Consider the following 14775-nt stretch of genomic DNA (forward strand, 5'->3'; position numbering starts at 1 on the left):
CAAGTCTGCTCTGAACAAAGGAAGGTGCTAAACTGACTCAGAACTATTTACATAAGGAACAAGAATAACTTTTACTACCACTTTTAGTAACTGTTAGCCTGTATAGCTTTGCAAGCTTTTCTAGCTTCAGCATTCTCAAAAATCATTCTGCTGCCTCTGGCTATGTCTGAAGAAGAGACAGAACACTGTTTGCAATTTCTTTGCTGTGACTGGGAACTTGCATTGGGATAGGAAAAAACTGAACTCCCACAGCACATGTGTATATTGTGTATGCTGCATTATTCCTCCCCTTTTCACATCAGCCACCTGGAAAGTGGAACATGGCACCAGTTACATCAGCTTGAAGATATTGAAACATCCATTTGAACTGAGTAAAACTGCATGGGGGAAAGCTTGACACATACTGCAGTTTTATTTGCAATGCTATAAGTCTTAGGAGATGTTATAAAATGAATACTCGGAATTTTTTAATATCATATCAATAGCCAGACTTTCTCTACCTGTGCCTTAAAGGTAGAAATGTTTAAATAAAGCAGTTTGTTTTTATTCAGCACAGAAAAGAATTCCCAGAACACTTTAAATTTAGATTTCTTCGTTCACTGTATGATTGTTACTATCACACTCACTCAAAAGGAGGTGAAATCCTAATTAGCATTCACCAAGAAAAGATGGAACCTCCCTTTTAAAACCTGAAAGAACTGTGATTCCCATGAATTCTGGAAGTGAAGCACTCATATCTGTTTGGCAAAGCCAAAGGGAAGGATAGGGGTTGTGAGACATGTATGATTGCTCAGGCACAGTAAAACAGTGGAGCTGCTGCTACAGACATGGTCCAAGCACACATATGTGCACACTGCTTGTTCAGCAAAATCAGATCTGAAAGCTCACAGTGAGTTCTCATTTTAAAGAGGGCACACTTTGTCATAAGAATTTCCCAAGGTCTGGGTCAGCGAACATCTGCCTGAATAAAACACAAAAATCTGATTACAGCTGATTATGGGGATTGTATTCAATGGAAGAACAAAGGCCTGGGGGCCTGCTACATTTTTGAGTATTTCAGTAAGATTAAAAGCTTCACTATTTCAAAGTTACTTACTTATAAATTTACCAGCAAGAGGGCTTGAGGTTGTAAGGAAAGTGAGATTTCTGGCCCTGCTCAGCCCACATGGACCACGGCACACCTGGAAGTCTCCCAGAGTAACCAAGGGTGGACAAAATTTGTCCCTTACTAGCAACAGCCAGCCCTTTTGGTATTCACCATCAGCATCCAGGCTTTCCATCCCCTTAAGATGGTTCCATTACATACACACCACATCCTGAACTATGTATTTGTACTTATTATGCGCAGGTGACACTTTGTCATGTGAGAGCTTTCAGAAACATCTCCCCACCTTAACTCCTTTGCTGGAAGGGATGTTCAGTATAAGGAGTTAAGATCCCACCAATAAAGCCCAAGCTGATTAGAGATGATGTGCAGAAACACAAAAAGGCTCTCTGGCTGTTCTCTGAAATAATTATTTTTGTTTTACACGCTGGTTGCTCATATTGAAGTCTCTGGATTTGTACCTCCAAACCCATCAGGATCTGCTTTGTTTACCCTGTACACACAGACCAGAAGGCATTCAAACAGGGAGAAAAGCCTCACGTTCTGCTCCTCACTCCCCCACTCCCCTGCTGCTTCCCCACTGGCTCACACCACCTCACAGCCCATCCTGCCCATCTCTACTGAAATGCTGAAACAAGGCAGGTGAATATTCCAAGTAAAAGCTACAAGGCTGACCATTTAAAAAGACTTCTTATGGAAGCAAAGAAGAAACTAACCCCACAGAGGACCTACCAAGGCTTTTCTAACCCCATAGCACAGCACAGGGGGAAGATGAGGGCAGAACACTCATTCTGTGAGGTTAACAAGGCAGCAGGTTTTTGCTTCTCTGGGGTCAACCATAAGAGGTACTGACAGTTCTCACAATGAGGTGAACACAAATCGGGATAAATTTCAGTCTTCCTATAGTCAAGAATAACTCAAAATTATTTTCTTGTTTTTTAAATTACAGTTCGTTGACTTTACCATTAACTGCAAGTCAAGTAAGCATCCTCTTTTTAACAGTTGTTGCTAAAAGTAGTATTATTATTCTTCCCCCTACAGCACATGATCTAGTTCCCTAAGAACAAGTTTGTCTGAAATCATTTTATTTACTGAAGTCAGCATTTTTTCCCCAGAAGGAAGCAGCCTTGTGTACTGTAAATGCTTTATTAGGGTCCACTCCAGACAACAAGACTGAATCTATGGGCAAAAATGTCCATATTCCTGTTTTCAACAGGAAAGGAGACAAGGGACTGCACTGTCACCTGCCACTGTACTACAACATTAGCCACTACCAGCAACACTGAAGTGACTGCTGATGGGTCAGATGAGCACCCAGCACCAGGACTGGATAACCCTCACCCTGAAAATGCAGGTAATGCCTGCTTTTACTGCCACTTTCCCTTGCCACACAGCTTCTCCCGAGGCAGCTAGAGCAGGAGGTAGCTCCAGGAACAGATGGGGAGCAGAGAAACACAGAAATGTATCTAGCAGCTCCCTGCTCCAAAAATACACTGCACAAATGGCCACATGGAAGCACAAACTGACACAAACCCTAGTTCCAGGCTCAGGGAAAGAGGCTGGGCAGCCAGCAGCTTTTGCCCTTGCAGATTCTCCAGTGTCTAATAAAAGGTGAAGCTATGGAGTTTCACCTGCATCCATAGGGTCTGACCAAGACTCCTCTCTTCCATCCAGAAGCCCTTTGTCACACAACCCATGGAAATAACAGCTGGAGGTTTCCACCCCTGCAAACCTTAGCTGAAATTGCCTGCTGAAACTTTCCAATCCAATGCTGAATTTGCTGGCCAGATAGAAATCTCAGGCGTGTTTTAACATCACAAAAAAACTTTCCCTGTATGAAGCAAAGCTAAAAATAAGGGAGAGGCCCAAGGTTCAAAACCGACAGCACAGCAGGAAACTTGTCATAACCACTGACAGCATGGACCCATGAACCACAACAGTGTTGTACGCCTGGACACAACAGGTGTCCTGGCTCTCTGAAGAGTGGCAGCAGTGTTGGTGTGGAGCTGTGGGGCACAGGGGGCTGCCACAGCCCCACAGGTAGCAGGTGATGTGGCAGGGGCAGTCCCTCACACCCAGCTCTCTGTAGGACCCTACTCCAGCTCTCTCCTGGCAGCAGCTGCAGGCTTTCAGCTTTTCTTCCCAGAAAAGAGGGAAGGATGTGGGGGCAAGAAGGAAAAGTTGCCTTCTACCCCCCTACCCCCCAGTCGACAGGACAGTCTTACAGTCACAGACTAAAGAAAGCACCATGTCTCGAGCAGCACGTGTTTATAATTCTAGCACTATGGGTGATCACACACCCTCAATCCTCCAGCAAAACATCCCTTGATTACATCGATGGCTATGAAAATTTAGAGTGTTAAGATTACTCTTGGTGAGCCTTCAGCTAAAAATTTTTAAAAATCAAATCCCATCTAGTATAGGGAAAGAAAGGAATCTGTGGAAAAGGAAACAATTCCTTTACTGTTTTAAGTCTGTCCCAGTATCTTGGACAGATATGTAGGCACTGGAGCTCAGAGTAGCCATCTACAGGGAAGAAAGTAAACCATTTTAGCAGTAAAGACAAAAAAACCCACCAATAAACAAAAAAATAAAAGCAGAGCTTACAACCCACTATTCCCTTTTCCCCATGCACAAATCCCAAAAAAGGGGAGGAAGGGGTGTGAAAACACCATTGTATTTTTAAAAAGCATCTTTCAAAAAAGTGTGAACAGTAAACAAAAGCCACCCTAAATATGCCTCAAAACCAAGTAATTCTGTTATAAATTGTTTCAATTTTTGTGGTATGAGAGGAAGTGGTAAAAAATGGGTCAGGCCTTTCTCATTCTTAAAATTTTCTTATGTGTCAAAGATGAAGGAATGCAGGGGAATTCACTCACTCAAGAGACACTTACTCCAAGCACTCTATCCAGTTAAGACCAGCTCTTGAAGCAAAAAAGAAGTTTAAAAATCTTGTTCTCTTGAAATTTTTCACAGCTTTATACAACTATTGCTCAAGTTACCTACAGGAAATGACAAGCCACTAAATCAGTTTTCCAAGAGACACGACTGATAAAAGACCGGTACAGCTAGAAAACACAGCCAAATAGATTTGCCCACCTGTCAGCATGGCCAGAGCTGTAACTCCAGAGCTATAACCCCATCAGGTGTCACAAGGAGCTGTCAAGGTTAAATCCTCTGCTAATAAACCAAAGACAAATCAGCAACAGGTTGGTTTGGGAACTTACAGATCTGAGTTAGATCTTTGCTGCAAAATAGAACTTCTGACAGCTCTTTTTTGTTCTTTTAAATCTCTTCCTGTGTACTGACATAAACAAAGGGATTCAGAGTTTACTCAATGAGCAGACACAGAAAGTCAAGGAAATTCACAGTACTCACTGAATGGCAGAGTACAATGTGCTGCCGACTGGATTCAGTGATCCAGATTCTCCAGTTACTTCATTCGATACAGCTTTTGGTATTAACAGTACCGGCTATGCAAATACCCTTCCCAAGCACAGCTGGGAGGGGAAAGTTAGTTTATGACACCGGATATAAAAGCAGAGGCATCGCTGCATAAGTCCTAGCTCTAAAGAAAGGTCAGGACAGCTATCATCCTAGGGCATCAGGCAGCAACATACCTAATGGGAGAGCTGACTTAGGGAATGTCTTTTGTCTGCCTGGCCTAGGTGAAAGGTGATGGGGCTTGTCCCAACAGGAGCAGATGAATTTACACTCCCAATAAAGCTGCACCCATCAGAAGCCACATCTCCCACTGCAGCAGCCAGTGCCACCCATCCAGCAGCCCCAGACAGCTCTGACCCGTCCTACAGCACCAAGGCAGCACACAGCACTTCTTCGGTGAGAAAAGAAGCCGCTGAACATGAAGGGTGACTGCTCTTTACAGGTGCTTGTGGAGGTGGCACACAGGAAATGAGCAGCATTAATACAGAAGCCAAAACTGATGTGGTAGGAGAGAGTCTTAAAATACCCTGGATTGCTCTAATTCAGTTGTTTCTGGAACTAGAAATTATTTTGCCTTTGTGAAGTTTGGTCAGCACCGAAGTCATTTTTCAAAACAGATCCATTAGAAATGAAAGGTCAGAGCTGCTTGTGTGCTGTTAAGCTGATACAGCAGCTCACCCAAAACAAAGCCCAGTAAACGACTGCAGGAGCGTGCACATGAAATAAAACCCCAAACCAGTTTGTGCTAAAATAAATACACAGAACCACAGTAACTGCAGCTCAGCAGCTGCAGACAGTTAAGCAGCTGCTGAGCCTGGCCATAGGCTTTGGAGTAATCCTCAAGAAAGTCTCCTTAAATAATAAATTAGAAACAAAAAGAACCCCAAATAATGACTCTCCACTACAAAGAGAGCCTCAACAGGCAAATGAGAATTACTTCTGCACTGCTCGTCTTTACAGGTTTGCAGGCAGCTAGAAACTGTACTTCAGAAGGGCATGCACTTCTGATTCATCTCAAAAGCTTGTGCACTTCGAAGCCCTACAGTGACAGCACAGGGCACTGACTGAGGATCTGAGTGATTTAGCTGAAGCACTCTAAGATGCTCTTGCCTGCAGCTGTGGCTCATCTCACCGCTCTGGCAGATTTTCCTCCCCATTGCATCAGGGCAGCATAAGGGAGGTGTGCCTGCTCCTCAGCTGCTGTAGTTCACACTCACCTGACAAATGGGAGCTGAAGTTGATGGCACTTAATACTAACACACTTCACAGCCTCACTGTCACCCTGCCTCTGCTCCAGGGCAGAACACAACTGCTGCTTAGGGACAGTGACATCCCGCTCCTCTCCTGAATCCAGAAAACCTCATGAGTCAGAGCCTTGGACAACAGCAATGTTAGTTATGGTTCTGCTAATTTTAGCTCGTGCTTTACCCACAGTTCCCAAATCCCTGCAATGCCTCTCCAGGTGCCAACAGCCACAGCTACCCTACACCTCAACTGCCAAAACACACAGCTTCCAGATGAGAGGCTCTGGTGCACTTACACAAACTGTACACTGCAGAAAGACATTCTTCAAATAAAGACAAGAGGAAGAAAACAAGGACAGCTTTATTTACCCTACTGCTCTGCGCATAACTTAATAGGAACAAAAGTTCATCGGCACAGTTCCTGTGTTTCAGAGTCCACTCCAGGACACACAAGACAGACTTTGTGCAGAGGGTAGCTCAAGGAGTGTCCCACAAGGTAGCAAACAGCCTGCAAGGGCCAGCTTCTACCCCAAGGAGTGAAAGGAGAGAGAGAGGGGCAAGGGAAACAAACACACACTTCACACACTCTCCTCAGAGTAAACTGGGAATGCTTTTAGAAGTAAATAAACACACACCCACCCACCCCCATATTCTCAGAAAGCCACCCAAGCAGAATGCTTTTACTACCATAGCTGAAGGGTTTGTTTTATAAGAGTAGTTTCCCCAGATTTAGTCAACCTTCCCAGCCTCCTCCTCCTCCTTCTCTCCTTATTCACACCAAACTGTGAAAGGGACTTCAGCTCTCTCCAACCAATTAAAAACTAATTGAAGCAACAGACTGGCACTATACAGCCTGAGAACTCTAAGAGATGGCAGACTCAGCTCATATGAGGCCTACACAATGTCATAATATTTCATTTTATTTCACCTCATAGCACAAAGAGCTGAAAAGAATATTCACATGGATCCAACCCTAAAAAAGAAATTGAAATCTTTATTGCAGTTCAAGTCACTGGGTTCAAATGATCAGCACACGTTCTTTACTGCATGTGTGTACCACAGTGTCTGCAGGAACAGAGCAAGGTTTTATTTGTTCCAAAAGCTCCGTGAGGAAGTTATGCACGCACAGTTTCTCTCTCAAAAAGCAAAGCTATGTTAGAACATAAATTAGTATATTTTATTCATTCAAGGAGATATCTTCACCACTCTAACTGACCATTAAAATGAAATTTGTCTACACCTGGATATAATAGAGCATTTTCTGCTGTTGGTATTATTTTTGTTACTGCTAGGACAGGAAACAAGGAATTGCTGAAAAGAAGTGTGTCTTTCAGAGACAAACAAAATTCAGAACAAGTATTTATGCCAAATCTTTCGACCCTACAGATACTAAACTTTGTGCCTGCAGCTATCAATGCATTCTTTTAGCAACTGGACACAGAGACACAAGCCCTCTTAAAACACTGCTTCAAATAGAAAATGGGTATAAGTGTGCAGCACTGACAACCTAAAAAGTCATCAGCAAGGAAGACTTCACAAACACCTGTACCTTTCCTACTGAAATTTCTTTGCTGCCAGTATGCAGCCAGCAACTCTGATGAGAAATCCCTAATTTGTGGTCCATAGAACAGACCCGAGGCTGTAAAAAGGGTAAGATGGGGAGCTTGGCAAGGTAGGGAAGGAATGCAGCTGGCATTAAGGAGTTGGGATTTGTAGACAACCTCCTGACAGAGTCCATAAGAGCAAATCTAAGTTTCTGTAATGAAGGATTTTCTTTTTGATACAAAGAAGAGAGACCCAAAGTGACAGAGGAGAATTGCTTTTGTGTGTGGACAGTAAATGTGTTTTAATTGACTGCAGAAAAAAGGGGGCAAGACAGCTGTAAGGCAGCTGGTGCTGATTATTTGGAAAGAGCATGTTTGACACACAGTTTAAGCCTTCAAAAAATCCTCAGTCAAAACCAGAAATGAATGGTAAAGAAATTGCTGAAGTGCATTTGTAAATGGAGATTATTTAGTGTGGAATTAGAACTCAATAAATGTATAAGGACAGAGTACAATTTCATTGAGAAGAACAGAAGAGAAAACACAGGAGAAATTGCATGGTGCTTTCCTTGCACGAGTTATACATGCTACAGTACACCCATACCACCAACACCCCAACCTGATCAAAAACTGCAGAGCAAGCCCATGACACAACAGCACAGCGCACAGCAAAACGAATTCAAAGAGCTTCAATATGATCATCCTTTATAGTCAAATGCACTTAGGTACTCATGAAATCCCCTCTAACAACCGTGCAAAGCAAGGAAATTAATTGAGCAATGTGACAGCCTGACCCCATGCAGGCAAACAAGGATTCTACAGCAAGCAGTTAAGCCCAGTTGTCTTGGTGGCCTTCGGCACTGACAGCTTTGCTGGAAAGCAGCAAGCACAAGGCAAGCAGATCAGTGTGAACCGTGCAATCTCAAAAAGCTCATTTCTCTCCCATGCACAATGCATGCCAAATCTCGAGATTCCTGCAGCATCCAGTTATGAAACTACAATAGAAGAGGAAAACAGATGGCTAAAGCCTTTTGAAAAAAAAAAAAAAAAATTAAGCCTTACTTCATTTCCAAAAGAGAAATATGTGTATTTGAAAGGAGAGAACCTACTTCAGACCATACCTAATCGATATAAAAATAGGCAACTTGCCTCATGGACATGAAGCCTGTCTTCAGTTAAAGCTTCTGAACATATGAAAAGTTTAACCCTTTTGAACATCACGGCTCACTGTATTTATAAGCAGGATTTAAAAGCAAAGTAGTTCATGTAAGAAATGACAGACATTGCAAACATTGTACAAAAATAACATATTTCTTTATCTCTAAAGCAACTCCTGAACACAAATCCTGTATAAAAGCCTCTGTGTTTACTCTTTTCCAGCCTTTGTAAGCAGTTAGCACCCATGTTCAGGTGAGCAGCTTTCTTGTTCATCAAAGCATCCAATGAACAGTGACAAGTTAGGAACTTGGCAACCTGAATTCTCTAAATTCAGCCATTCCCTGTGGAAACCAGTCAATATTACATTTGAAGCCTCTGTTGAGTTTTTGACTTGTGAGATATCACACAACAATAAGGAAACAAAAAAGCCACCCTAAAGAGCTCATGTGTTCAGCAGTAGATGTTTTAGCAGCTCTATAAAACTGCTATCAGAGCTTCAGGTCCAAGTACTGGAACTGATCTCTGGTCCAAAGGAGAAGTTTCCTCCTCTGCTGAGCCTGGATCTCAGACAAGCCTTGACTCAGCTACTAGAACAGAGGCCTCCAGCAGCTGGGCAGCCCCGGGGTACACAAGAGATTCATGCTGGGCTGGCAGCTTGAACCAGGATCAACAGGAGACCTGGCCTTCTTCAAACTGGCAGCAAAACCAAAGGCACCCCAAACAGGGCCTGACACCAAAGTTCAGGCACCTGGACTGGGTTCCCTGCAGGAGTCACAGCATTCCAGCTGCCAGGGATGCCCAGCACGCTCCTGCCCCACACAGCAAGCTCTGCCCTGACAGCCCAGAGCAGGAAATACAGCTGTTTCTGCAGAAGCCTAAGCAAAATGAATGAGACAGATTTCTGGTTTTATGCAATGGCTCTGCACTGAGGATAAGCACTGAATTAACTCCCTGGTATCACATGTGGTCCTTTCAGGCCAGGGCTGCAGTTCACTGGGAAGGCTGTGTGGAAAATCCTGAGCTGCCCCAGCTTAGTCCAAGGGTAAATGGAGGATGACACACTCCAGCACTTTCAAGCAAGCACCTTTCAAAAAAATCAACTGCTTATATGATTAATGCAAAGTACTATGTTTTTGCAGTAGCAGGAGTCACTAATCCATATTAAAGACCAAGACTACATTCTGTTTATTTATTTATTTTTAATGAAAGGTTCTAAATAAACCAACTGTTCAATTTTTTAAAGGTACTGAGCAACCACAATAATTAGGTCTGGGTCAGTGGGAGCTGCCAAAATGCCACAGAAGTGACTCAGTCCTGTTAATTATCTGAAAAATAAGGAACAGTGACAACACTGAACGCTCCATCACGACCTATCTCCCCCAAACACACCACCAAGGAAAAGCAATCATTTGTGAGTGGCTGCCTGTAACCATTAGTAGGGACAAGAATAGGAAATTATAGACAGGAGAAAAAGCAAGGGAAGGTTTCAGCCCAATCTGGCCAAATGCTGCTGTACCTAGAGATAATACAATCCTTAAAAAAAGTGAAGCAGCAACACCACAGCAGTGGCAACTTCTCACAGTGCCAGGAGAATGCCAGAAAAAAAAAAGAGCAGGCGGTATTTTAAACACCAAGTCAAAACAAACAAACAAAAATACCCAAAAACAACAACAACAACAAAAAAAAAACACCTCCAATCAATACAAGTCCAGAAGAAACAGAGTAAAGCCAACCAGAAATTCACCCAACCTTGCACACCATCCACACCACCATCAGTACAAAAATATTCTAACACACAAGTCTCTTTCTGAAGAGTCAGAGAAATGCAAACCTAACAGAAGACAGCAGTTCACAAAAAGGCACACAGCCTGTTTTGGTCATGCACAATCCTTGCTCACAGACTCTTCTCAGTTCCAGTGTGTTTATGACTGTGTTGTCATTTACTTTAAAATATGAATGGAGCATTCTTTTCCTCCAGAAACACTGCATTGTTAAAATGCCAGTACATTAAAATAACTTACTGCTTACTACATTTCAATCAAACAGACTACAGACTACAGCACTGACACTTAATATATATTGAGTGCTTTCAGCAAGAACAGCATATGGAGCTCATTCTTGTGTTTTGTTCTCACATGGGCCAAACTCAGAGGCAAGACTTAGAAACAGATGAAGCAGTGATCCTTTGGGCATGCACAGAAACTGTATCTTCTCCAAAGTCAGGGAAACACTTAGTTGAAGGCTCTCAAAATACATAAATATTTAACCCTTCATTTCTATAGAAGTTTGATTTACGGCAGAAACATTTTAGGTTGCATGCTTAAAGAACATTTTTTTAAGGTTCTCAAAATAACAGGAAGCAGAATCAAAAAGCTTACAGTCAAAGGACTTTATGAGTTATGTTTTTCCCTATTGTGATTTTTTCCTAGAATTCATCCACATTTCACCACCATACTGTTCCTTTGTAATAACCAACACAAGCACTGATCTTGTCTATATTTAAACTCAAGAATGTAGAATGAAGGTTCAGAAGGGTGACCTTTTTGCAAAAAAATAGTTACATATCTGAGGTTTGGAATGGCTCTCTGACTACTTCATACACAGACATTCTGCTAGGTGGGCACTCTCAGTTATGATTAACCAATAAGCTGCCTGTTTCTAAAATAATAAGACACTTCACAAGAGAACTTTTGTGTAGGAGTTTTTCTTAAACCAAGGAAAGGTTAGCTGCAATTCCAATGCAAACATTCCCCTGCAGGACTTACACTTTAGTGCTGAAGCATCCTGCAAATTGTCAGCAACGAGTGACTCAAAATGAAAATGAAACCTAAAACAGCCTCGTTAATGCAAACAGAGCATAATAAGTAATAAACCCAAGTGCTGAAATAAACCTGATCAACTAAAATTACTGTGGAAAACTCCTTGGCCTCTTTGGGACAGCAGATCCCACGAGATAATCAGGACAGCTACTTTCAACTTCTACAATGTTTCTATTTGTAGTTTACTCTGTAAAAGCAAGTTCAACTTCCAGAAAAATTCTGTTTCTTAAACATCCTAGGCATGAAGACAACTTGCTAAAAAATTCCAAAACGTTTAACCTGACAGTGCTCCTTTAAGACAGAGCAGTGTGCAGCCTTCCAGCATATTTGACAGAGATTTCCTATTGCAAGAGATAGAATTTAAATTTGTAGAGGCAATTACTCATAGCCAGTGAAAGCAGCCAATGCATGTGCCAAACTTGCCAACAAGAAGAAAGGCCAAGTATTAGAAAGGAGGCTGCAGTTTATTACAAGGCAATTTGAACATCTCAGCCCACGAGGTCTGGAAAGTATTTTCTTCATCCCCTGACACTACATGCTCACACTAATGTGAGGAATTATGTCAGTAATATCAATATTCCAAACATATAAAACAGCAGTTAAGTATTTATATAATGGAGATCTTCCCCTGACTATTTAAAAGCTGCTTCTAGTCTTGCCTAGAAGATTTATTTAAGCTCATTTTGCACAGGAAAGATGATGTGCCAGACCCACACCATTAGCTGCTGTCTAGTCAGCTCCAAAGCCATCCAACTGGACCACCATCGAACAAAATTCCTGTCTGGCTAAACAAACACCTTAAGGCAATTCCCAAGGACCTGCCACTTGCCCCTTCCTGTTAAAAGATAGAAAGGAAAAATGGAAAAGAAGGAAAAACATGACCTCCTCAGGTAAGGAAGTCAAAAATCAAAATGGGCATCCAACCCACATGTCCCACGGCCACCATGTCCAGGACTGATCTCCGATGCCCCCGTCAAACCACTCAAGTGTCAGTAGATAACCCTCAGCATCACCAAGTTGGATTGGCAGTTGGAAAAGAGCTCATGGGAAACACTAAAAAAAAAAAAGCCAAACAAAAAGCCCCACTAAAAACACAAAACTGACAACCAAAACCACACCAAGTCACAGATGCCAGCTAACAAACGTACCCTCCTCTGCAAGGTAAAAAACAATGCCGGCCTAGAAAATCAATAGTACAGAACAAATCCAGCAGGTCCAGGGTAACCATGCAGCAAAGCCAGCACCTACGGAGAAAGACAAGCAGCTCATGCAGCTGCTTCTGCAATGGGTTGGCAAGAGAAGGGAAGGGGATGCAAGAGCAATGCCCCTACCACACAATACACATCCTTCCTATTTCAGCACCAGCAACTTACTCCATTATTTTTTACAGCAACACGAACTGCTTCTTACCATTTTTTGGTGCACTCAACCATCAATTCCTGGTAAGAGGCCACAAACTGGAACTTGGATGCATGTTTCCCAACACGCTGCAGTCTCTTCCAAACTGAAGCCATGATGGTGAGAAATACCAGTCCTGTCACACAGCAGCAACTGCGTGAATAGCAATGTAGGTTTCAAAGAGCGTGTGTGCTTGATACTAGCAGATTTATATACAAACACAGTAAAAAGAGTGTAGGAGAAACTTGACGGGATGTCTACAATTCATATTCTGCCTCTGCCCTCCTCAGGATAAATCCCAGTCTAGTGGAATGGCTCATCACTGGCCAGAAGCAGCATGCAGTAGCAGTAGACAGGTAATGGAAAGGAAGCTCTCTCATGGAGTCATCATTCTTCACACAGTAGAGGAAGGGAAGACTGCAGGACTGGAAGACAAATAAGAAAGGGAGAGATAGCGTTGGTTAATACACTTCTTACTAAGTGCTGCAATTGCACGTGATCTCGTACCTTTCAAAGAACTACAAGCAACCACAAGAACACAGCCCTTTCCTGTTGTCATCCACAACGCCCCCCCCCACCAAACCCCAATTAAATAAATAAATAAAAATACTGCAGCAATTTCAGGAATTCAAACCACGAGACTGTTCGGAAACATATCAACATATCCCATTATCAGCAACATCGTAACTGGCAACTACAACAAAAAAGGGCAGCTCAGGGCCACACCGAATCCTTGTGAAGCATCTCCGGGAAGCTGAGCGAAGTGGCTGAGGTGCTGCCTACACCCAGAGGGAGGGACACGGGGAGATGAAGTTCTTTGTCTTGATGACAAAAGGTGTAACAGTTGTTTCCTCAAACAACCTCCCGCTTTCATTCCTCTGTCCAAAGAGAAGCATCAGCCAAGAGGACAGAAAGGGAGTGCTGCTGCCCAAACGCCTATGCCAGGGTGAGGAGGAGGACGAGAGAGGAAGGGGCATTTCCCGAGTCCTGGCTACCCAGGATTCCCCATCTTCCTCGCCGCATCATATTGAAATGGAAATGTCTCTCCATCCTGCACTGAGGAATGATCATCAGGGAAGTGAAAAGGGAGAGGAGAAACCCAGGTGGGTCTCCTCCCTCGAAAGGAAAGCAGCATATGCGCTGGGTGCGGGGAAAAAAGCCTCTTCGTTAGGAATACAGGGAAGCACAAGCTGGCCGCAGCTGGCGAGAAGTCAGGGTAGGATGGCATCAAAGCTGGCGAGGAGGCCACCTGAAGTGGAATGGCCCCCGGGAGAGGAGGTCCCCAGGGAGCCCCGGGGCGAGGAGCGCCCCGCTCCGCCTCAGCAGCCCGTGTCACCTCCGCGCCCAGCCCGCCGGGGCAGCGCCCCCCGCCCTTGGCCGGGAGCCGGAGCCGTTCAAAAATTAAAACGCCACCGGCGGGGAGCGAGGAGGGGAGCGGCGGGAGGGGACGGGCGGCTCCCCGTGCGGCACTCACCTGCCGCCGGCTCCTCGCGGGCGGTCCCGCCGGGCGGGCGCGCTGGCACCACACGGCAGGCGAGAGTCAGCGCTGCCGCTGCCCATTACTGCAGCGGCCCCGCCGCCGGCAGCGCCCTGCGGCTGTCCCCGTCCTGCCGCAGCCTCACGGCGAGCACCGCTCCCCCGCCGCTCTCCGCGCCGGCCGGGCAGACAGCGCGGCTCGCAGCGCGCCTCACGCCGCCACCATCGCCCTCCTGCCGGCGCTGCGCCGCGCCTCACCCCGGCGCGCCGCGCCCCCGCCCCCGCCGCCCGCCGGGGCCCCGCCCCCGCCGCGTCATTGGCCCCGCCGCGGACCCTCCGCAGCCCATTGGATGTGGCGCCTGTCAAGCATCTCGCGCAGCGCAGGGGGGAGGTGGCGAGAGGAGGGGGCTTCGCAGAGCCTCCCCCCCCCGCCCTCAGAGCGCCGCTCTGACTGGTCACAGAGCCCGGGGGGGCGGGGCCCTCCCGAGGAGCGGCCACCCGATAGGTCAGCGCGGCTGTCCGTCAGCGCCCGGCGAGCGGCGGCGCCGCCGCCCAAAGCCGCGGGGTGGGCGCGGCGCGAGGAGCGG

The 14775-nt window shown here is 45.0% G+C and overlaps 1 protein-coding gene across 16 annotated transcripts in view; it reads right to left on the reverse strand.

The window, feature by feature from the left end:
* Nucleotides 1-14448, reverse strand: part of EHBP1 (EH domain binding protein 1) — a 205091-nt gene extending 190643 nt beyond the window's left edge. For 9 of the 16 annotated variants that reach the window (XM_068186441.1, XM_068186443.1, XM_068186442.1 and 6 more), the window contains exons 1-2: nucleotides 14187-14447; nucleotides 12725-13137 (exon numbers count right to left, since the gene is read on the reverse strand). In XM_068186441.1, the coding sequence (XP_068042542.1) occupies nucleotides 12725-12828 (104 nt within the window). In that variant the 5' untranslated portion in view covers nucleotides 12829-13137; nucleotides 14187-14447. Of the gene's footprint in view, nucleotides 1-12724; nucleotides 13138-14186 lie in introns of all 16 variants that reach the window. The other 7 variants (XM_068186432.1, XM_068186438.1, XM_068186436.1 and 4 more) reach the window with 2 other exon arrangements.
* Nucleotides 14449-14775: the final 327 nt, after the last annotated feature.

The sequence above is a fragment of the Anomalospiza imberbis genome, chromosome 3, assembly GCF_031753505.1.
Source record: "Anomalospiza imberbis isolate Cuckoo-Finch-1a 21T00152 chromosome 3, ASM3175350v1, whole genome shotgun sequence".
NCBI classification, from domain to species: Eukaryota; Metazoa; Chordata; class Aves; order Passeriformes; family Viduidae; genus Anomalospiza; species Anomalospiza imberbis.